Source organism: Amblyomma mixtum, chromosome 8, assembly GCF_055824585.1.
Source record: "Amblyomma mixtum isolate Tamu chromosome 8, ASM5582458v1, whole genome shotgun sequence".
NCBI lineage: Eukaryota > Metazoa > Arthropoda > Arachnida > Ixodida > Ixodidae > Amblyomma > Amblyomma mixtum.
The window spans coordinates 128,039,527-128,062,461 of record NC_143019.1 but is presented as its reverse complement, the minus strand read 5'-3'; the positions used below and the strand labels follow the sequence as shown (position 1 = coordinate 128,062,461).

The following is a 22,935-nucleotide window of genomic DNA, read 5'->3' as shown; positions in this document are numbered from 1 at the left end:
GATTGTCACCTGGACATCAAGAGAACTCATTGTCGATGCTGAATGTGAAGATGAAAACGAGATGTTAGTGTGAGCGGGGTTGAAATCGAGAATCAACTTCGTCAGTTTTTGTTCACCGTGTGCCCAGACCATAAATATGTCATCGGTGAATCTCCTGTAAAATATCGGTTTATATGGAGGACTATTGAGAAACTCCGTCTCAAGTACAGCCATGAATATATTAGCGAAATTTGGTCCAATTTTCGTTCCCATTGACGGCAAAGCCTGAAGCAGGGCCTTCCCCGTCCCCGGCAGGCGCAGCCAAGGCTGCCCTGCCACCTCTAAAAAAGGGACTGCCAACCCCTCAGTCGGCCGCCCACAAGACTTCCCCCCGTCGTTAGATGCCTACAAACCGCGAGTCCTTCGGTTTTCCGTGGGCCTCGAGAGCCTCTAGCGAGGCGATGAACACGACGCTGAACTCGCCTCCGCTGCAGCGGCTGCACAGCTGTCTTGGGCGAAAAGGAAAGGTAACAGTCCAGTAATGGCACCCCCAAAAAACGGTATCGTAAGTTCTTAACTACGCTTCTAAAAATCGGCCAACATGGCGCTCTTTACACTGGAACTGCCGTGGAATATTAAATAGTTACAGTAACATAAAATAACTTTTAAGCACACTTTCCCCTGTGGTTTATGCCTGCAGGAGACCAACTTAGGTCTCAAATGGAATGGCTTAAAGAAGTATAAAGTCTTTTGATCCCCATGGCTTTATGCTTACAGGAAACTTAGGTCCCAAACAGCGGAATATCCTAAAGTATGAAGTCTTTCGGTGCGACCGAGAGCAGGCTAATAGGCTCTCAGGATGTGCTGCTATTATAGTGCAGAGTGGTGTTGCAACACGTGAAATCAAGCTTAAAACCAAATATGAAGCTTTTGCAGTCACTGCCCTTCAATTTAAAAGAATCGCAATGCGTTCAGTTCATCTTTAACCACACCTAATATTTACACTTCACGACTTGGAAATACTTTTAGAACAGCTACCAGAGCCGTATCTGGTAGTCGGGGATTTTAATGCTCACTGCGGTTTTTGGGGAAGTGCGCAAACAGATACTAAGGGTCGTATTTTAGATTCCATTCTGTCAAATGTCTGCCCGCTCAATGCAGGGAAAAAATCATACTGTTCTCCGAGCTCGGGAAAAATGAGCTGTATATACTTGTCTTTTAGCTCACCGTCTATTTTTATGGGTTTTAAATGCGATGTCCTTGACAACCCCTACGAAAGCGATCATCTACCTGCGGTAATCAGTTTGTCGTCGTCACCATGAATCATCCCACGCGAACCGCGTCGCTGGAAGCTTCACACAGCTGACTGGAAGCTGTTTCTGGGAAAGGTGTCTCCCGAAAAAAATATTTGCGGATCACCTTAGTGTAGATGAACTAAATGAAATGTTTGCTACCTGCATCATTTCTGCGGAACGCTTGGCTATTCCTCAATCCTCTGGGGTTTCGACACAACCACAAGGTGTGGTATTGCAAGAAATGTAGAGGAGCGAAGGAGGAGCAAAACAAAGCTTGGAAAATTTTTCGCAGGTATTCGACGCACGAAAACCTTGTAAACTTTTAAAAGAAGAGAGTAAATGCATGGCGTATCCATCGCAATGCCGAGAAAGCTTCCTGGAAAAATTGCACCTCCCTCCCCTTCCTGACACGCATCCCCTCTCACACCACTTTCCTTCCCCACCCCCGGGGCCTTCCTCCTCGGAGCGAAGGCCCTATTTAATCCCTGCCAATGATGAACGCTTTGCCCAGACGAAGACAAGTCCCCTTGTCGAAACGTTGGCTCAAGCAACCTGAGGTTTTCCCCTCCCTTGTTCATTTTTGTGATCGCAAAGGACCATCAACCACACCCCCTCTCTACCATGTCTATAAGCAGTCCAATAACATCCAAAAAATGTGATAGCAAGTTCGTAAATTAAATGGCAACTTCCCCTCTTTTACAATTTCTTTTCTTACAGCGTCTGATACACAAACAAGTGTATAGGAACAGGAAGACATCCTGGGTGAACAATTCTCAAGTGTTTCCAATTCCGCACACTGCACCGAATCATTTTTAAAATAGAAAAAAAACAGCTGATAAAACCAGACTTCCAACAACTGGTTGCACAAATGAACCTTTCAAGAGATTAATCCCAATCCAAGAAATAAACAGTTTTATCTGCCGGCAAACAGACTGCCCCAGGCCCCGATGAAATACACTCCGAAATGCTAGCCCGTCTTTCGCAAATTCTATAGAAGCACTTTTGAAATTTTTTAACAAAATTTGAACACTGGGAAAAATTCGGGAAGGTTGAAAAAAAAGCCATTATAGTGTCATTCCTGAAATCTGGTAAGCAGCCAACATCCCCTGGCAGTTATAGACCAATTGCTCTTACCAGCCGCCCCGCCAAGTCTTATGAAAGCATATATAATATCCGGCTAACCTTCGTGCTTGAATCTCGTGAACTCCTTGACATTCATCAGTGTGGGCTCAAAAAAGGCATGTTAGACAATAGACCATTTAGTTCGCCTCGAGAATACTGTCCGAGAGGCTTTCATACATAGACAACACTGCCTTGCTGCCTTATTCGACCTCGAAAAGGCATACGACACAACCTGGAGGTTCTGGACTTAGCAGAGCTTAGCATCCAAAAAAGGATACTGAACTGCATAAAAGACTTCCTCTCCAACCGTTCTTTTCCTGTACGCCCAGGTTCAACCATATCAAAGAACTTTCTTCGGGAGAAAGGAGTACCACAGGGGTGCATTTTAAGCACTACACTCTGTCGTGAAAATGAATTCTTCAGCCCAAATAATTTCAAAATCAATTATGTACTCAGTATATGTTGGCAATCTCCAGATCGCCTGCACACCAACCAACATATCAGCATGCGAGAGACAAGTACAATTAACAATAAATAAACTAGCGACATGGTCAGAGCGAAACAGATTCCAGTTCTCTCCTCAGAAAACAGTGGCCGTCATGTTCTCTCTCAAACGAGGCCTACAGAGCAATCCCACCCTCCACCAAAGGGAAACAAAATTACCAATAAAAGACCAAGACAAATTCCTAGGTATAATTTTTGATGAAAAGCTCACATTCCTTCCACACATTAACAACCTGAAAAAGAAAGCTTCACGATCCTTAAATGTCCTAAAGGCGCTTTCATGCAAACGGTGAGGGTCTGATAGGACATGCCTTTTACACATTTATCGTGCTCTAATACGATCCTGCCTCGATTACGGATGCATTGTGTATGGGTCTGCGAGACCATCATACCTGACACGACTAGACCCTGTGCATAACCTTGGCTTACGTCTCTCAACTGGCGCTTACAGAACATCCCCCATAAACAGCCTCTATGTCGAAACCAATGAACCCTCCCTCACCGACAGAAGAACAATGCTTACATCCGCATACGCCCTAAAAACCCGTTCACTATCAAAACATCTCTGCCACCCCATAGTTACAAAATGCCAATCCAAACAACAGTTTAACAAGCCCCAAGCAATAAGACCACTCCTCCTCCGCTTTGAAGAAAAATTCGAAGAATTAGGTATACTGAACACACTACCAATATTGCCCCGAGACCCCACCCACTACCACCATGGTACAGCTTCCCTTCTGTATGCGATCTTACGTTGACACTCATCCACAAAAAGCAAACTCCACAAGAATATACGCTGCAGGTGTTTTTGGTATTAAACGGAAAGTGCAATTACCCAGATTTTTTAACAGATGGCACACTACGTTGGGAGTGGGTAATAGAAGGGAAAAAAAATACTCAGGCTAGCCTATCTGAGTGCGTATCAGTTTTCACGGCAGAGATGTACGTCACTGCTGTCGCAGTTAAAGAAATAAGAAAAATATACAAAATGTGTCATCTACACCGACTCCCTCAGTGCAATTACGGCACTAAACTTCAGAAATGCAGTTAAACAAATAGGAGACAAAATACATAACATAATGAAAGCTGAAACAAAAAGACAGTTCTGCTTAGTCCCCAGTCACGTGGAAATCAGGAGGAACGAGAGCGCTGAGGCATGTGCCACACGTGCCCGTAATGTACAAATATAACAAGCAGATATACCTCACCAAGACTGCATGTAACTTGTAAACAATGAACTGAGAGGAAAATGGCAGGCTACATGGGACAACGATGTTAACAACAAGGCACATTTTGTAAAGCCCGTCCTGTGTGAATACCTGTGGGCACCATAAACGTTTTACGGAAGTAATTTTATGTCGTCTGCGCGTTGGACACACATACCTTACACACAGCTTCCTACTGACAAAACAACAGGAACCACTCTGTGAAAAATGTGGAGATGAACTTACAATTATTCACATTTTATTCTCATGCGTGAAAATTCAAAAATAAGGAAAGATTCTTCACTCAATTTTGCAATGAATGCATTCCTCTGCGCCCAACACTGGTCTTAAGCAACAATGCAATAGTCGACATATCTTGTGTTTTTGGCTTTTTAAGAAAAGCAGGTTTTCTCGAGAGACCATAAATTCAGATCCTCTCCTTTTCTTCACTTTTTTATACACTTCGGCCGTCTTCTCATGCCTGAGAAGAATGCTGAGGTCTTTACTTGATTGGTTAGGAGCCTCGGGATCCTTGCCCAGCCAAGGATGGACGCTGAGATTACTCGACCTTCTTTAAAGGTTTCAATACTGACCATTTTTTAAATTTCTTCTCCAGCATAGCAGTGTAGTAGCAACTAACATTCTAGGCTCTTTACATCACCGATGTTTTCTCTTTTTGGTAATATTCGGCAGAAAACAATTTTCTAACACTTTGAGCTTGGAGCACGACAGCCTTGGATGCTTACGCGCCACTAAACCCAACACTACACAACCCTTTGTCAGCTTATCCTACGAATCAGAGTGGAAGCTCTCCTACACTGGCGCGTTTTTATCAGGTCATTTCAATGGTCACTGTGAAAGATTGTGTGCCGGCTGCCTACCCTACCTTCACTGAGCCCTGTGCCACAATTATTGAGAAACTACTATTAATATCCTGCAGACTATTGTCATGGTCTTCCGTTATAGTAGAATTTTAGTGATAAAGAACATTATACGCTGACAACCACCGACCAAGAATCTCGTCCGTTCGATCTTCCTTGTGCAAACACCTAGCAACAGTAACGTCATGACAAGTTTGAAATAAAGAAGCATGAAAGACATCGATGCTCCAAAGTTGGTCCGGCTGCCCCCGAATTTTTGCCCAACAGGAATTTTTGCCCAAATTACCCAACCCGATGGCGACGTCCACATTTGGCCCACCCACCCCTGAAATTTTCTCTTTGCCAATTTGGATCAATGTTCAGCCATAATGGACCGCACACAATACGCAGGTGACCTCCAAATTTGGCCCGTGCCACCCCGAAGATTTGGCTCGATCACTCCCGATTTTCGACCTTGGCCGATTTGGACCAAAATCGATATCCAACTATAATTGACCGGGCCCAACGCTATGGTGACCTCTAAATTTGGCGCGGGCCATTTCCGACATTCGACCTGGGAAACCCCCAAATTTGACCTTGGCCGTCCAACGAAAACTGACCACGCCCAATACGACGGTCCACATTTGTCCCGGGCCATTTCCAACATTCGGCAGGGCCACTGTCAAAAAAATTCAGTCATTTCGCACTATAATATGTTTAATCAAGTTGAAAGCCCATCACTGTTTTGTTCTTGCCGTGAGATCCTATATTCCTTCATTTTCCTTATTACCGTCAACTAGCTTACTTACTAGCTTCCGCCATTCCGTATTCAAGCCTAATGTAAGAGCAGACCTCACAATCCTGCGGGCCCTGCATTTAATCCTGCCGACCACCAACGCATCCTGCCCGGTGCCAGGATGACCGCGCAGTATGAACTCAAAATTCTGCTACCGCCATTCAAGCTCTTCCACGGACACTTCCGGTTTATAAGTTTGCAGTGGAAAGTACTCGTGATTCATAATTTACGCCGTCCTGCGAACTCTACTAACAACTCCCCTTGCTGTTCCCACTACCTACGCCATGGTGACCGCCTGCTTGCTTTCCTTCGTGCCTGTTGCTAATCCTGGCCTCGAAGTCGCCGATTAGAACAGTGTTCTGCACTTTTGCTCTACTCACTGCTGATTCTACATCTCCAACAGCCTTTCGACTAGTTTCTTATCATGACTAGACATCAGTGCGTAAGCTTTGAGAAAACTACCACCCTCTCGATAGTAGGTGTAGAGTGAGAATATTTTGTTCCCAGCTCTATCCTTATTGATCAGTAATAATTGAGCTCTCGCATTCCGCTAAGCTATGATAGTGCAGTACGTGCCCGCCCTTTTATTATCTGTTATTAACTTCACTAAGCCCATAACACCTTTATTAATGCCTCCTAGTTCCTACAATAGCACTGGTCGGCTAGCCTCTTAGCCAGGCTAAGCAGGAGGAAATAAACAGGCCTCTCAATAACCTGTGCTCGGCGCAGGACTGTGTTGTGCAGAGCAGACTCCTCCTCGGGACCGGGCTTGGGAGCAGCAGTATGGTGAAGGCCACCACAGCGCCGACCAGCAGCAAGATGGCGAATACCTTGCCCTCCGTCGACCCTTTCTCGGGGTTGTTACTAACTGCTTTCGGTGAAGGCTGCAACAGATAGGTGACATAGGGTAAAGCCCGTGACGTGGTTTGTAATCCAATGATTTATTTAAACAAAACAAAACACACTTAATTCGATACGGGCAAAGGTACACAGCGCTCCCACCGGGCGAGGCAAAGAGAGCTAGATGAAGCAATAATTCCTCCCGAGCCCTTTCCGGAAATGAAGTGATAAAGCAGACTGCAGCAAGCCACGTGGTTAAAAATTTATAATTACAGAAATTAAAGATACATTATAAATTTTTCATCTCGATCGGAAGGTAATCGCCGCCAATATACAGCATACAATAAATACAAGCTAACGATGTAAAAGAGGACAAACAATATTCATACTTATTTCTTCAGTGTCCCATTAGAAGCAATGAAAGCACTCCACGAGAGCTAGTAAACAAGTTTTAAACAGTGGTTAACAAAATAGGCATAAAAACAGTGAAAGCTTGGTGCCCTTTCTAAATAATAAATTTAGACAACACTTGAAAACCAGAACCCGACAGTTTACATTGTAAACTGTTTACAACTGTTACAACTGTTTACAAGTTCACATTGTAAGTTTGTAATAAATAAATATTAGTTGTGTGAATGTATTTCTGTTATTATGTGTGCTTTCGGCCAAATGAGCAGAAGTTACTGTGTCCCCCCCCCCCCCTGCAATAATGCCGTCGGGTGCTGCAGGTATCTGTAATAAATAAATGGTATCTTGTATTATGGCATGAAATTCATGACGTGCAAAGTTGAGAAGCTGTCTTTCAGTAATGCCGGCTTTTTACATGAAAGTTAACATTCCTTTACATTCGCAACAACGGTTTTTGTGTCAACGATTCACATTGAGCATATCGTTAACAATTCTAAAAACATGTTAGCCTACCTCTGCAGAAAGTTTTCACTCGCACAACTGTGCCTAAAAATGTTAATCCTGGGTCACTGTTAGGCCGTCAACACTATAAGCTGCCATGGCTTTCCTGTACGCAACTGTCAGCATTTATCGCGTGAGGGTTAACGCACATGAGGGCGCGTACAGACGTCTCTTGCTCAAGTTTTCGGCACCAAGCCTAACGGAAAACGGTGGAAGTGTTAATGGCAAGTTTGCTGGAAAGAATCACCGGTTGCATGCGATCCGCAAATGCTCCACCTGTGTGAGCAAGGCACGTCCAATAATGCGACCCGTCACAATAAGACTTACTCAGACATAAGTACTGCAACACCACAGTTTTACTGAATCGAGAGTCCAGGCCCGTCCTTTTCCCCGCCGGCACCTAGAGGAAGCATTGGTGTCTCCCTTCGAACAGCTTCACAAGTCTAGCATCGCATGGTAGTAAAACCAGGTGGCGCAGTTAAGTCACCCCGATCCTCCCGACCATCGACGGAGCAGTTCACCGTGCTGGAGAAGGCATCCGCGCCGGCGTGCAGTAGCTCGTTCAGTGCCTTCATGGACTCCTCCCTCGTCCACGTGCTGGCTGCCTTCGACCCCGTGGTGCGTTGTGATGTCGCATGCGACGTGCGAGTTGTGGGCGACTTGCGCTGCGGCGACGTCATTGCGGCAGCGGAGGCAGACGCACTTGGAGGCAGCTTCTCCTGGATGACTTCCTTCGCCTCCTGCGAAAAGAAGCTGACGGTGAGCGCCCCCTGCACAAACCTGATGCCGGTAGCAACAGCGATCATAACAGTCTTGTGGCCTACGCCACAACATGGCCTGCGCCATCTATGCGACACCGGATATATTTAGATACTCCTTTTTTTACGAGTTTTTTTATGATACTGGATACGCGTAATCTAAGGGACACAAGATACAATACAGGTTTTGACCAAGTTCCAAAATACGGAGGTAGCCTGATACGAACGCAGAGGAAAATACTCATTGGAAAAAAATTAGATCTAAACAATAACAGACAAGAGTGTTCAGCCATTAGCAACCTTGTTAAGGTCACCGCAGTTGTAGAGGAACTTAGTATGAATTTTCCACAACAGCCTAAATAACCTCCACGCCGATTGCACTGGTGCATAGGGAAAGGATATTCTGAGTGTAACTACATAGGAAGCAGGGCAGTGTTTGAGAGCAAAGCAGAGGGCAGAAGTTCCAGGCGATGGTAAATAATTGCCGGTTTGTTGTACGATGGTGGACTCATTAGAAATCGAAAGCATATTCCCCTGTATAAGTATACGCCTAATGGCCTCTATTGGGATGGTAGCATGGAATAATGCTAGTGTTGCGGTAATCCATGAAAAGGGGGATGTCGAATACTTGAAAGATTACACACTGATTACCTTACTCTGCACTGATTAGCAGACATTCGAAATACAAGAGTAAGCTCTGGTATAAATAATTTCGAGGCCTACTGCTAATTGTGTTTCTCATAGCACGGTGATGGAGGGTATAGCCAAGCAAGAATAAGTTTCCTAGCAGCCTAACACCAGCTCACCCCGGAGGCGCCCACGCCTGCGTGCAGCAGGTAGTTCAGCGCCTTTAGAGAGTTGTCCGTTGGCCTCTGGCTGCCTGCCTTCGACGCGGGGGAGTACTGCGACGACGGCGCATATGACGTGCGCACCGAGTACGTCTTGCGCTGTTGCGACGCCACACCAGGAGCAGAGGCAGCCGCGTCCGGAGGAAGTTGCTGCTGGACGGCTTCCATGGCACCCTGAGCAGAACAAATCAGGTTCGAGTCTCCGCTTACCAGCGCTTCCGTCCGCTTGTGGCGGTCACAGCTGCATCGCCCTTAGGAGACACCATTTTGTTTCTCAAGGATTGCGCAGACGTCTGGAACAGACGCGAGGCTTCAATATTTCTGTTGTATAGTGTTTTTGGTTCTGGTTTCGGTTTACTAGATTGGCATATGCCTTGTCATTATAGATGCGTACTTTGTACTTAGCCACTAAGTATCATGTCACCAATTAACATAAACAGTGTGTCCTCGTGAAACAAAGCGTTTTTTTTTGTTCTACCACTAAACCCGTGAGTCTCGTCTACGTTCCTCCAGGGTCCGCACCCCATGCCCCAAGTCTAAAAGCCACATATAAAACAATCTCTGCAACAAAGTGTGACTTTCAAGCTTTGCTGCTGCATTGGGTGATCTCTCGGCGTATGAGGTACGTGCCATCACCTTAAACGGCGAAACTGGGCACCGAGGTAGAATCTGACGAAGACCGGTACCCTGTAGGGACAGCTTCAAGCTCATTTCATATGCATGCGATTTTTGCCTCCGACGCTGCGAATTCTGTCAGTCTGCGACTGGGGAGGGCCGTCGCTCTAACCGCAGACGGCTGTCGATCGAGTTCCGTCCGGTTGGTATCCAGACGCAGCGTCGGTGTTATTGGCTCTGCTATTGACACATGGGGAACGCAGAGACGGCGTGCGACGTGGGGGTCACGTGGCAGCTGTTGCCGCGGCGGAAGAAAAACTGTTTATTCTAATAAATACATAAGTATTGCATTGCATCTAAAAGTAAGCTGGCATAACTTCAATACCCATAACTTCAGAAGCATGGGCTTGAGACCCGTGCTGCTCTTCCCGAGCAACCTCTCTCCACCAATCATTAAGTGCCAACTGCCACGGTTGTCAGTTTTCTCATCGTTAGGTGGGCAGTCTTTGGTAACACCACAATGTCACGTGACGTATGTTGCCGGAGCGGCCGGGTCCGGCGGCGAGGTTTCGAACGACCGCATACGCCGACGCCAACGGCACCGTCGCATGACCGTTTTTTCCGGCATGGGGGCACTAAGAGGCCAGCCTCAAACAATGGCGCCCGGCACTGGATGTGAAGGAAGAACTTCATAACTCGTGCAAAACGTGACACGCGAGACGAAGCGGACGCCATGTGTCAATGCTGAAGTGCGGCGGTACGACGAGTCTTGCGCGTATTTCTTAAGAGCAGCCCTGACTTTTCACTGCAACTCGCGGTCAGCAGCCGAAGACAGTTAGCAATGAGTGGCAGTGGTGGCCTGGATTGCTGCAATGGCTGAGTGGTTACGGCGTTCGGTAGCTGCGGACGCGGCTGCTGACTGAAATCATAGGATGAAAGAGTGACTGACGGTTTCGATAGTCGGTAATGAGAAATTTGACCGCAGCTCTTCACCGCTGGCAAGGCGCGTGTTAACCTGCTAACCGCCCTCCAGGATCTTCCCGTGGTAGCTACCTTCCGGTGTTCCGCTCTCGCCGTGGCAGGCAGCAGCAGAGTGAAGCGCCACCTGCCATGGCGACAGCGAAGGAATTTACAACCGGTTACGCTGACAACGCCGACGAAGCAGAAGCGAGGAACACGCGCCTGTAAGCTCCGATCTAAAATGGAGTAAAATTAGATTGATGAGAACGTTGCTACACTCAACATTGCCATAAGTAAGCAAAGGAAGGAAGGAAGGAAGGAAGGAAGGAAGGAAGGAAGGAAGGAAGGAAGGAAGGAAGGAAGGAAGGAAGGAAGGAAGGAACGAAGGAACGAAGGAAGGAAGGAAGGAAGGAAGGAAGGAAGGAAGGAAGGAAGGAAGGAAGGAAGGAAGGAAGGAAGGAAGGAAGGAAGGAAGGAATGGACGTACCACGGCGGTCGAATTCGCCGGGGCCCGTGAAGACGGGTACATTGATGACTGCTGTCCAAGGACTGCCTGTGCGGTAGCTACGCCGGAAGCGGCCGCAGGATGCGTGGGCGGAGCACCCGTGGATGGACCCTGCGTCGCCATTGCCGGCGGAACCTCTTCAGCGGGAGGCGCCGTCTGGGTTTTGCTGGCCTTTTGGGTGGGGCGTCGCTTCTTGCGACCCTTCTTGGCGTCCTTCTTCCGCGACTGGGGCTGGGAGGCCGACTGCAAGGCTGGAGGACCCTTGCCGGTCAAATCGACGACCACCGCGTCTGGGGCAGGTTTGTCGCTACCTGCGCCTCCCGCGTCGACGGCGGAGCTTGGCCTGACGCCCTTCGATTTCTTGGTCAGCTTGGACGGCATGGGACTGCGGGCGACTCTGAAGAGTACAGGAGCTGAAGGACAGCGACGCAGAAGCAGCGAACAAGAGCTTTCTTCTTCTTCTTCTTCTGCGCGTGCTGCTCGTGCACAAATTGTTTCTGTTGTTCGCCCCGTAGAATGGCGCATACCCACAAAGGGGGATCGACCAAGAAGAGCGGTGCATAGAGAGTTTTTGTGATGAATTTTTTTCTTGGTGAAATAAATAAACTAAATCATTAATAAATATAAATAAAAGAATGCTGGGGAACATAAAGGTCAACAGAAAGCAAAAAGACCAATAAGAAACGAGAAATGCATAACGCACGCAGATGGGCTCTGTGAGATTTGTAGCCGAGGGATTTAAAAAAAATAATAATAGTAATACGGGGAAAAAATGATCATGATAAGTAATAAATAATGTTAGCAAGGTAAGCGATTAGATTCTAGTAAAAAATTTTGAATGGCGGTAAAAACAGACCTGTGGCTGTATGCAAGAATGGTGGCGCCAAACGACAATGTGATCGGGCTGCTCAAACTGAGGCCAAGCTGTTGCAGTGGTTGCTCTAAAAATCGTCGTCTCAGCATGGTGAAGCGATGAGATAACAACAAAAAATGGTCTCTTGATTCTTGTTCACCACACAATGCGCAGACGGGAGAAAGCGCCAAACCAGACCTGTGAAAATGTAAATTTAAGGATGGGATCCGGCAGCGCCGCCTAGTTAGAGAGACCTCGAACTGTCTTGAATGACATGATTTCCTGCTCCACGAATACTTAAGATGCAGGAAATCATCAGATCTTAAAACTGATCCAGATGTCATGCTTAACAAAATACTTCTCCGAAACCTCGCTGCTGTTGCTGTGATGCAGCCGGGAGGATAGGCAGCACGGGTCCATTGAGGAAAGCCTTTGCCAGGCTATCAGCCACTTCATTGACTGTCACACTGCTATGACCTGGAACCCATATCATATCTAAAAGGCTAAGATGTGGAGAGAGTAATGATAAGAAGGTGTTTAGGATTGGAGCTGAAGCAAGGGACGAAATAGGTTCTAGGCGCAAAAAACAGACGAGACACATAGGAAAGGTAACAGGACGAACACAAAGAAAGGGAGTCTGTAATGACAACCACTGCAGAGAAAGATGGGTCTAGTTTGCGAAGAGGAAGCACCACCGCCAGAAACTCCGGTTGGAAAATTGGGGTGAAATCCGGAAGACGCACAGAAAACACCAATCTAGAAGTGGGCAATATATTCCCACCCCTGCCTTTCATCACATTGGGAGGCGTCAGGAGCAATCCTGATGGTAACAAGTAGGCTTTGTAAATGGTCTTCTAATAATCCATTTAAAATGCTTGATGGTAAATGCTTTGCATTCTTCGGGAAAATGTCATCATAGACCATTTTCACAGAAGACCCATTGTTTTGTGTGGGAAGTATGTTATACAGGAGTACATTTAAAGGTTCAAGTAAATTTTGTACCTGTACTACCTGTGGGGTATGAAATCGAGGCCAGTGGACTCTAAAATAAAAGGTCGGCTGGCAAAAAAAAGACAAGGAAATGTGAAAATTTGAGTCATATATCGTGAGGTACGTCTGAAAAGTGAGAAATGTAAATCTAGATAATAAAGGTGGAATTCGTGCTTAAAGGTAAAGCACGTCGTTAGCTACAAATTTAGGGAGGCCAAGGCACAACCGTAGAGCTTCCCGCTCTAAAAGAACGAGCGGGCGAGTTTTGTAAGCAGCTGAACCAAAACACTGGTCTAATTCTAACACTGGTCGGACGTACAGTCTTTGTCAAAAGTAACCAGGCTGCACGTTTTCCTCTCAGTCGTATATTAAAGCTATAATGACAGCCCTCGAGCTCTAAATCTCTTTATGGTAAGAATAACCCCTGTTCTCACCTTCAAAGAACTTTTTGATCTTTAGGGAAGCCGTGAGGGATCTATTATACGAATGAGAAGCAAACCATGGAGCCTGGTTACTTTCGACAAAGACTGTACATAACATAAATCATTAAAAGTGCATCCCTCCACATTCCAGACAGGGGATTACTTAATCTACGCAACATGCCCACAGCACGAGCCCCTTTCGCTGCAACATGGACAATGCGAGAGCGCCATATGTGAGGTTGTCATAAATGACACTAAGATATTTTAAATTGTGAACTTGCGGAATGATTTGTCGCTGGTAAATTAGAGGCACAGCAAAAGTATCTCGGAGTCGAAAAACAAGGATAGCGCATTTGTTAACATTTAAGGTGAGTCTTAGACCACACAACAACCTCTCAAGCAAGTTGAGGTACGATTGCAGACGCACGTAAAGCGATTTAATGTCAGGAGCAGCCGAGAAAAATGCAATGTCGTCTGCATAGACGTAAGAGCGAATTTGGTGATGGCTGGGGATAGAGCTCAGTAGAATATTGAAGAGAATGGGGGAAAGGATTGCCCCCTGAGGAACACCTCTAGTTTATTTATACCTTCCAGAGTTGACACCATGAAGTGTACAAAAAAACTGCCTGTTTTGTAGGAACGCATATATCTAGGAACTTAAGTAATATGGAAACTGCAGAGCATGCAGTCTTTGCAATATGGTGTGTTCCACACAGTCATAAGCTTTGGCTACATCTAATGTAACCAAAGCAGCATGCATTTTTTGCCGCCGCGCAAGGAGAATTCGACTCTCGAGGTCAACATGTGCATTCCATATGGAACATTTTGGACGGAAACCAATTTCACTGTGGCTGAGGATATTTTCACGGTACACAAATTCTGAAACACGTGGGGAGCAATACCCTTTCAATTAATTTAACCACATTGGATGTCAGTGCATTAGGTCTAATATTTTCCAGAGAATAGCCGCCACCATTATTTTAGGTAAAGGAACCACTTTGGCGAGTTTCCATTCAGGAGGAATCCAAGCATGTTTGACAGAATAATTTACTACCTGTAATAAACAGTTAGAAGACTCCTCAAAGAGGATCTTTATCATTTTTGACGTTACCCTATCAGGTCCAGGCGCAGCTCATGGTAACCTCATCACTATCGGGGAAAGTTCTGAGAGGGTAATCTGGGGGTCATGCTTAATCTGATCCACTGACGCTACAAACACGGAGCGCAAAGGAAGTGAAGACGAGAAACGCTTCTCTAATCCTTTGGCAACAACTTCAATGGTTTCGATTGCTTCTTGCGGAGTCAGGACACAACTGGAAAAATCACCTGAAGCCGGTATCTTCTTGCGCGATTTTAAAAATCTCAAAAGTGCCCGTTGGTTTCCTGATTTCATTAGGAAATCGACATTTTCAGATTCATAATCGTGTTTCGCTCGTGAAATCGGCCGTTTAAAAGTAGCTGCAATAAATTATAATCATGCCGATTTTTCCGGTACTGATTGTGGAGGAGCTCCTTCTATGCAGCCTTTCTGTGTCTGCAGTCCCACGAACAATTTGCATTCCACCGTCTAGTTGAATTGCTCTCTTTTGATGTACGCACCAGAAATTCGGACTTCTTACGGTATTCCTCAATAGCCAAGCAAATGTCTTTTGAATGATGCGCGTCAGCAAAACCAATCGCTGACGCAAGAGTAGAGCGCAAAGTAAATTGAAACTGGTTATAATTAATATATGACCTCAACAGTGAATACGCTAGAGTTAAGCAGCAATTAGCACCAAAACCAATGGGCATGTTATCATTATAAAGTTGATACTTCTAATTATTTTTCTTACTCCTCAGGTTATAACACGAGACAAAGGCATGCACTAACAATAACCCCTTTGAACGCGCGAAATAACTGCTTTAAATATTCTTTTTTTTTTCCGAGGACAATTACTGATTGGAATAAACTTAATAGCGAGGCCGTTAATCAAAATTCTTTACTGCTGTTTAGAAAATGCCTGTAAATGTTATGAATTTGTGCCAAAAACAATGGGCATGTTATCACTAGATGTACCACAATCAACTGTCGACCAATTCGGAACAGGAACACAAAGGCTGGAGAAAGTTAAATCTAATACAGATACTGTTTGAGCACGGAAAAGGGGGCCGAACCCGAATTCATGCACGTAAGGTTGTTATCTGTAACCCAATCCCAAAAGCGTTTGCCGCAGGGATCTGCCTTATATCACCACGATACATGGTGCGAATTGAAGTCACCGGCCAATAGAACTGACTTCTGGTAATTAACTAGTAGAAGATCTAGCGGCCTGGTATCCTGCACACCACATGGAAAATAAACGTTCACTAATGAAAAGAGATGGCACACTGGAATTTCAGAGTCTAAAGCCATCAACTCACAGTCTAGAGTAGAGAACTGAAAAGCCACTTTAGCCCCATGACAAAATTTTGAAGAGACCAGAATGAGCAACCCCCCTCCTCTTCATGGTCGATCTTGGCGAAATGAGGAATATGTTTTTCAAGTGAAAGCCAAGTTTCTTGCAAAATAATTATGTCTGGATTATGTTGGGATACAAAGTAAAGTAAATTCGTTGAAACTGAAATATCTGACCGACAGTTACACTGAAGTATTCGTAACACCCCTATGGTTGTGTCATCTGGGAAGCAGCAGCTGCCTGCCCCAAACTATTTTCCTTTGGCTGAGAGTCCAGCTGTTTGATTTCGGTTTAGGATGTGGAGAAGACGGGTTATACAGTGGGAGCCACTGCGTTTGAGGACTCGCGTATCTGAATCCATCATCTCTGCGTCATAAGTGATTGGGACATCATTCGAGACACTGGACCTATTGTAGTAGCGCGTCCGGCCGCTGTCGGGGTGCGCTTTCCAACCGAGCGGAGAGCATTGAGAAGCAGCGAGGTCCGTGTGCAAGCCCAGAGCGAAAGACGCCTCTTTATTGCAGCCAAATATATTGTTACGGGGAAATACTATTTACATTTATTTACAAGCGGTAGCTGAATAGTTCCTAGCGGCGAGCAACAGAAAGCACCAACGCGAACAGGAAGCCTCTTCAACCTCGTCTTCTTCGTTCGACCCTTTCACGCAGCAGGCCACTCCGACTTCCACTTCCTCTTCGTCGTAGCATGACCCCCGGCGGCATGAGCGCCGTCCCGGCGTTAGGCCGGTGATAGGGGAGCGGCCTGGTAGGGCTTGAGGCGCATAACGAACAATGTCGGTGGGTGGTGTACAAGATGAGGATGCAGGTGTATGAGGGTCAACTTCATACGTGACATCGGTGACCTGATGCACAACACGATAAGGACCATGGTAGGGGGACAAAAGTTTCACAGATAGACCGACGCGACGGGAAGGAGACCACAGAAGAACGAGCTACCCCGGTTCGTAGGAGACATGGCGATGGCGGTTATCGTACAATGACTTCTGTGTTTGTTGGGACGCTTGGAGGCGAGTTCGGGCGATTTGCCGAGCGTCTGCAACTTGAGCAATGGCGTCCCGGGTGTAGGCGGTGACGGGACGGTCAGCGGATGGCACGAGTGTGTCCAATGGCAGGACGGCGTGTCTGCCGTATAAGAGATAGAACGGAGAGTAACCAGTTGTGTCATGCCTGGAGGTGTTGTAAGCGAACGTCACATAGGGCAATGCGAGATCCCAGTCTTTGTGGTCGGGGGAGACGTACATAGACAACATGTCTTTTAATGTTCGGTTCAAACGCTCGGTTAGCCCGTTTGTCTGTGGGTGGTATGCTGTGGCAATCTTATGCTTCGTAGAACACGAACGCAGGATGTCGTCAACAACTCTGGACAGAGAAATAGCGTCCGCGGTCTGTGAGTAATTGGCGATGGGCACCATGTTGTAGAATAAGACTGTGCAAAAGGAAGTCAGCGACATCGGTCGCGCAGCTCGTAGGCAGCGCACGGGTGATCGCAAACCGAGTGGCATAGTCTGTGGCTACTGCGATCCACCTATTTCCGGAGTCTGAGGTCGTGAATGGTCCAAGGAGGTCGAGCCCTACAAGGTGGAATGGCTCGACAGGCACGTCTATAGGATGCAGAAGACCAGGAGGTGGTGCCGAAGGCTTCTTCCTGCGCTGACAGAGGTCGCAAGTGATGACGTAATGCCGGACGGTACGGTATAATCCAGGCCAAAAGAAACGGCGCCGTATCCGGTCCTAAGTTCGTGTCACACCAAGGTGGCCAGCTGCAGGTAGGTCATGGAGTTCTGCAATTATAGAAGACCGCAGCTGCTGGGGAATGACTAGGAGGAGGGAGGGCCCGTAAGGACGGAAGTTGCGGTGGTAGAGGATGCCATTTTTAGTGACGAAGAGCTGCAGGGAGCGCTTCAAGCTTCCAGAGCTGAGGCCCTCGATGATAGTTTGCTAATATGGGTCTTTGCGCTGCTCCTCGGCGATGTTGTGTAGATCAGAAATGCCAAACAGGGAAGGGATATCGTCAGTGTCACTGACAGCAGGTGGCTCGACAGGGTACCGAGACAGGCAATCAGCGTCTTGATGGAGACGTCCAGACTTGTACACGACTATGTACGAATATTCCTCAAGGCGTAGCGCCCAGCGGCCAAGACGCCAAGAAGGGTCTTTCAGCGAGGACAGCCAGCAGAGGGCGTGGTGGTCTGTGGCAACAGAAAAAACACGCCCGAACAAGTATGGCCGGAGTTTAGCTACAGCCCAAAGCAGGGCGAGACATTCACGTTCCGTAATGGAGTAATTTCGCTCGGCAGGTGAAAGCAGGCTGCTAGCATACGCAACCACGCGGTGTGGGCCCCGGGAGCGTTGAGCCAGCACGGCTCCAATCCCGTAGCCACAGGCGTCCGTGCGGAGTTCAGTAGGAGCCGCGGGATCAAAATGTGCCAGAATCGTGGATGATGTCAGCAGGCGGACAAGCGTGGAAAACGCATTTTGTTGATTAGTGCCCCAGGTAAAGTCTGCGTCCGTCTTCAGGAGGTCAGTGAGGGGACGAGCGAAATCTTGAATAAAACGGCGAAAGTAGGAACACAGCTCAAGAAAACTGCGCACGTCTTTCTGGGAATTTGGGCGAGGGAACTGTTGCACCGCTGCAATTTTAGCTGAATCAGGACGTACACCGGAGGCGTCGACGAGATGGCCCAGACTGGTGAGTTGCCGGCGGCCGAATTGGCATTTGGACGAGTTGAGCTGAAGCCCAGCCGTACGAAACACAGTCAGGATACTCCTGAGACGTTCAAGGTGCGAGACAAATGTGGGCGAGAAGACAACATCGTCAAAGTAGCACAGACACGTAATCCACTTAAATCCGCGAAGGAGTGAGTCTATCATCCGTTCGAAAGTAGATGGTGCATTACAAAGTCCCAACGGCATCACTTTGAACTGGTATAAACCGTCAGGTGTGGCGAAAGCTGTCTTTTCGCGGTCTTGCTCGTCAACGGCGATTTGCCAATAACCGTAACGAATATCAATGGAAGAAAAGTATTGAGATCCGTGGAGACAGTCGAGAGCGTCATCGATCCTAGGGAGTGGGTACACGTCTCTTCTCGTGATGCGGTTCAGGTGGCGGTAGTCGACGCAGAAACGCCAACTGCCGTCTTTCTTTTTAACAAGAATGACTGCCGAGGCCCAAGGACTGGACGACGGTTCGATGATGCCCTTAGCGAGCATCTTTTCGACTTCCTCTTGTATCATTTGGCGTTCGGAACTGGACACCCTGCGGTGCAGAGGAGCGGCGTCACCGGTGTTGATTCGATGCTTCACAACGGCCGTGCGAGCTAAAGGGCGGTCATTGAAATCAAATATGTCCTGAAAAGATGACAGAAGATAGGTAAGTGCCTCTGCTTGGTCGGCACAGAGATCTGAAGCGATCATATTGGCAAAGTGGTCAGGTCTCGAAAGAGCTGTGACATGATCTTCCGGAGAGGACGATACACAATTTGTGACTGCAGAGATCACGTATTCATCGGTAGAGGACAGCGTGGCGAGGCACATGCCTTGAGGAAGCGTCTGGACGTGCGTACTGAAGTTGAGAACAGGTAACCATGCGCTGTTTGCCGAGACTGTGAAAACTGTATGGGCAAGGGCAACATTCTTTGCGACGGGCAAATAAACGACAGGAGTGATGATATACTGGCCGTTAGGGAGAGCTGGAACAGATTTAAACAATACGTAAGTAGCGGCTTCAGGTGGTAAGCGGGTGAACTCGGCAGTACAGAGACGGTGCACAACTGTGGCAGGTGGTTCTGAGATGTACGGTAGGTCCAACTGAACAACACTGGTAGCACAGTCAATAAGGACTGCGTGCTCACTAAGGAAATCAAGGCCGAGTATGATGTCATGAGGGCACTGATTCAGAACGGTAAAGAGCACGGTGGTTTGTCGGTCAGAAATCGTCACACGAGCAGCACACAGGCCGAGGACTGGGGACGTTGTGCCATCGGCAACTCGAACAACGGCTGTAGGGGCAGGCGTCAGTACTTTGCGGAGGCGGCGTCGTAGGTCGGAACTCATCATAGAGATCTGGGCGCCCGTGTCCACCAGAGCTGAGACGGCAACGCCATCGACTTGTATGGTCAGAAAATTGCACGGGGCACGAAGACCTAAACGAGGATTTTGGAGCCGGGTCGTATCTGCAGCATCACCTCTGGACGCTGCAGAAACTAGTTTTCCGCCTGTGATCGTCCGTAGGGGCCGGGGGAGGAAGCGCGCGGTCGCTGCGGCGAACGGGACTGGCGGCGCTGTGGAGATGGTGAGCGGCTGAAGCGGGGCAGCGAGATGTCGGTGGTGGGTTGTCCAAGGGTCGCGAGAAAGAGCTTGAGTCCGCAGCGTCGGGGCGATAAGGTGGGGACGAGTAACGGGTCCGCTAGGAGGAGTACCATCGACTACGGCAATGACGGGCGATGTGGCCGACACGGGAACAGTGGAAACAGATGGGCCTGTCGTCAGGCGTACGCCACTCGGACAGACTGCGCGGTCGAGGAGCGGCGTAAACAGGCCGGACAGGGTATAGAGGAGGGACTTCGGGTACTTGGGAGGGATGAAGAGCGGGGACAGAGTTTAAACCCAAGTTAGCAATTTCCTGGCGCACGGTGGCTTGAATAAGTGGAAAGGGCAGGGGCTGGTTGGCTACAGGCGTTGCTAAGGGGGCCGGAGCAATGGCTTCAAGCTCACGGCGTACAATACGGGTCACGTTCTCTGGTGAGGTCGGTTGGTTCCGAGGACAAAGATCTTGGCAGGACGAAGACGCAGCCGTGTTGGGCAGGCGTGCGATATGCTGGGTGATCCGTCGTCCTCGAAGCGGCGGTATTCTTTTATGATGTCTGCAATCTTGTCACAGTTTTTGTAAACGAGCAGATTGAAGGCGTCATCTGCAATGCCCTTCAGCACATGTCCGACTTTGTCAGCCTCGCTCATCTCTGTATCCACCGTGTAGCACAAAGCCAACACATCCTGAATATAGGAGACGTAGGACTTCGTGGATGAGCGGCAAGCTGCCGGCCGAGTGGTTTGCCGAAAAGGTCAATAAGTTTTTGCTTACAGTCGTCCCAACTGGCCAATGTCTCTTCGTTGGTATCATACCACTTGAGCGCCGTGCCCTTAAGGTAAAAAACGACGTTCGCAAGCATGAAAGTTTGGTCCCACCGGTTGTTAGCGCTGCATCGTTCATACTTACGAAGCCAAGTCTCGACGTCAGCGTCGTCGTCCCCAGAGAAGGGTCCAGGATCACAAAGGTGAGTGAGGACGACGGAGGATATCGATGCCGCCGAATCTGGAGGAGCTGCTTCCGTCATTGTCAGCCGTGGAAGGTAGCGTCGGCGTGAAAGGTTGGTTGGGGGCGGAAGGTAGCGTCCGCTGCGTAGTTCCGTCTTGTCGCACCTCCACCAAGGATGTTACGGGGAAATACTATTTACATTTATTTACAAGCGGTAGGTAAATAGTTCCTAGCGGCGAGCAACAGGAAGTTGTTGTTGTTGTTGTTGTAGCCTACGACAGAATGGCACATACCCTCTCTGGGGGATCGGCCAAGAATCGGGTGGTAAAGGTTGGTATTCACCTGTACGTAGTAAAGGCAAAAGGAAAGCACACGGTAGAGGAACACCGGGGGAGTCTACCACAAGAAGGGCACGGAGAGGATGAAAAAAAAGAAACAAAACTAAAAACAAATAATAATAATTATTATTATTATAATTAATAATAAATAAATATATATATATATATATATAGAAGAAGGGGTCACAACCTTGCAATTATCTTAATTTAATACCGACAGTTTCGGACGGAGGACCGTCCTTCCTCAGGGTATACCCTGAGGAAGGACGGTCCTCCGTCCGAAACTGTCGGTATTAAATTAAGGTAATTGCAAGGTTGTGACCCCTTCTTCTACAAGTCTTCCTGGCCCATTGAACGACAAGACTTCCTGCAACTACTATATATATATATATATATATATATATATATATATATATATATATATAAAGGAGTTTGGATTGGAGAGAGAGTGAAAGAGAGAAAAGAGAATAATTCGAAAAATAATGAAGCATAAAAAGAAAATACTGAAAGCTTTAGCAAGGTAGTCGATGAGATTCCAGCAAGAAATTTTGAACAGCGTCACAAACAGACCTGTGGCTGAACCCAAGTGTGGTGGCACCAAATGATAGCAAGTGTGGGCTGCTCAAACTAGGGCCAAGTTGCTGTAAGGGCAACTCCAGCAGTCTTCTTCTCAAAGAGGTGAAACGACGACAATGGAGCCAAAAATGATCGATAGATTCAGGCTCACGGCAAAATGCACAGAGGGGAGATAACGCCAAACCAGATCTGTGCAGATAGAAATTTAGAGGGGGGATGCGGCAGCGCAACCTCGTCAGAGATACTTCTAGCTGCCGAGATGGACAAATTTTTCTGCTCCAGGAATATTTCAGATGCTGATATTCCACCGATGTTAAAAGTGTTGTGTCTTGCACGCTTAATAACGCTCGTCGCCGGAACCTAGATGCTGTGATATACGCTGTAGCCGGGATGATGGGCAACACAGGGCCGCCTAGGAAAGCCTTTGCAAGGTTATCCGCGATCTCATTGACAGTCACGCTGCTGTGGCCGGGTACCCATATCAAGTGAACAAGGCTCAAATGCGAAGGAAGAAGCGATAAAAAAGTGCTTAAAGTGGGACAGTCAACATGCGATGCGAGGGACGAACACAAAGATAAAGAATCGGTAATGACTGCCACTGCAGAAATAGAAGGATCAAGCTTGCTCAGAGCAAGAACTACTGCCAGAAACTCAGCTTGAAAAATAGGAGTGAAATCCGGAAGGCGCAGCGAAAAGGACCAGTCTAAACTCGGACAGTAAATTCCCACCCTTTCCTTTTCGTTGCACTGGGAGGCATCGGTTGCTATTGCAATTTTTGTAGGTAGGGACCACCAACGCAAACAGGAAGCCTCTTCAACCTCCTCTTCTTCGTTTGACCCTTTCACGCGGGA

At 47.5% G+C, this 22,935-nt stretch overlaps 1 protein-coding gene across 5 annotated transcripts in view; it reads right to left on the bottom strand.

The window, feature by feature from the left end:
- The window catches only part of LOC149334292 (neprilysin-1-like), a 78,735-nt gene that overhangs the window by 28,237 nt on the left and 27,563 nt on the right, over window positions 1-22,935 (bottom strand). For 2 of the 5 annotated variants that reach the window (XM_089555112.1, XM_089555113.1), the window contains exons 2-4: window positions 9,075-9,290; window positions 8,032-8,250; window positions 6,476-6,645 (exon numbers count right to left, since the gene is read on the bottom strand). In XM_089555112.1, the coding sequence (XP_089411238.1) occupies window positions 6,476-6,645; window positions 8,032-8,250; window positions 9,075-9,290 (605 nt within the window). Of the gene's footprint in view, window positions 1-6,475; window positions 6,646-8,031; window positions 8,251-9,074; window positions 9,291-11,178; window positions 11,667-22,935 lie in introns of those variants that run through there. The other 3 variants (XM_089555110.1, XM_089555111.1, XM_089555114.1) reach the window with 3 other exon arrangements.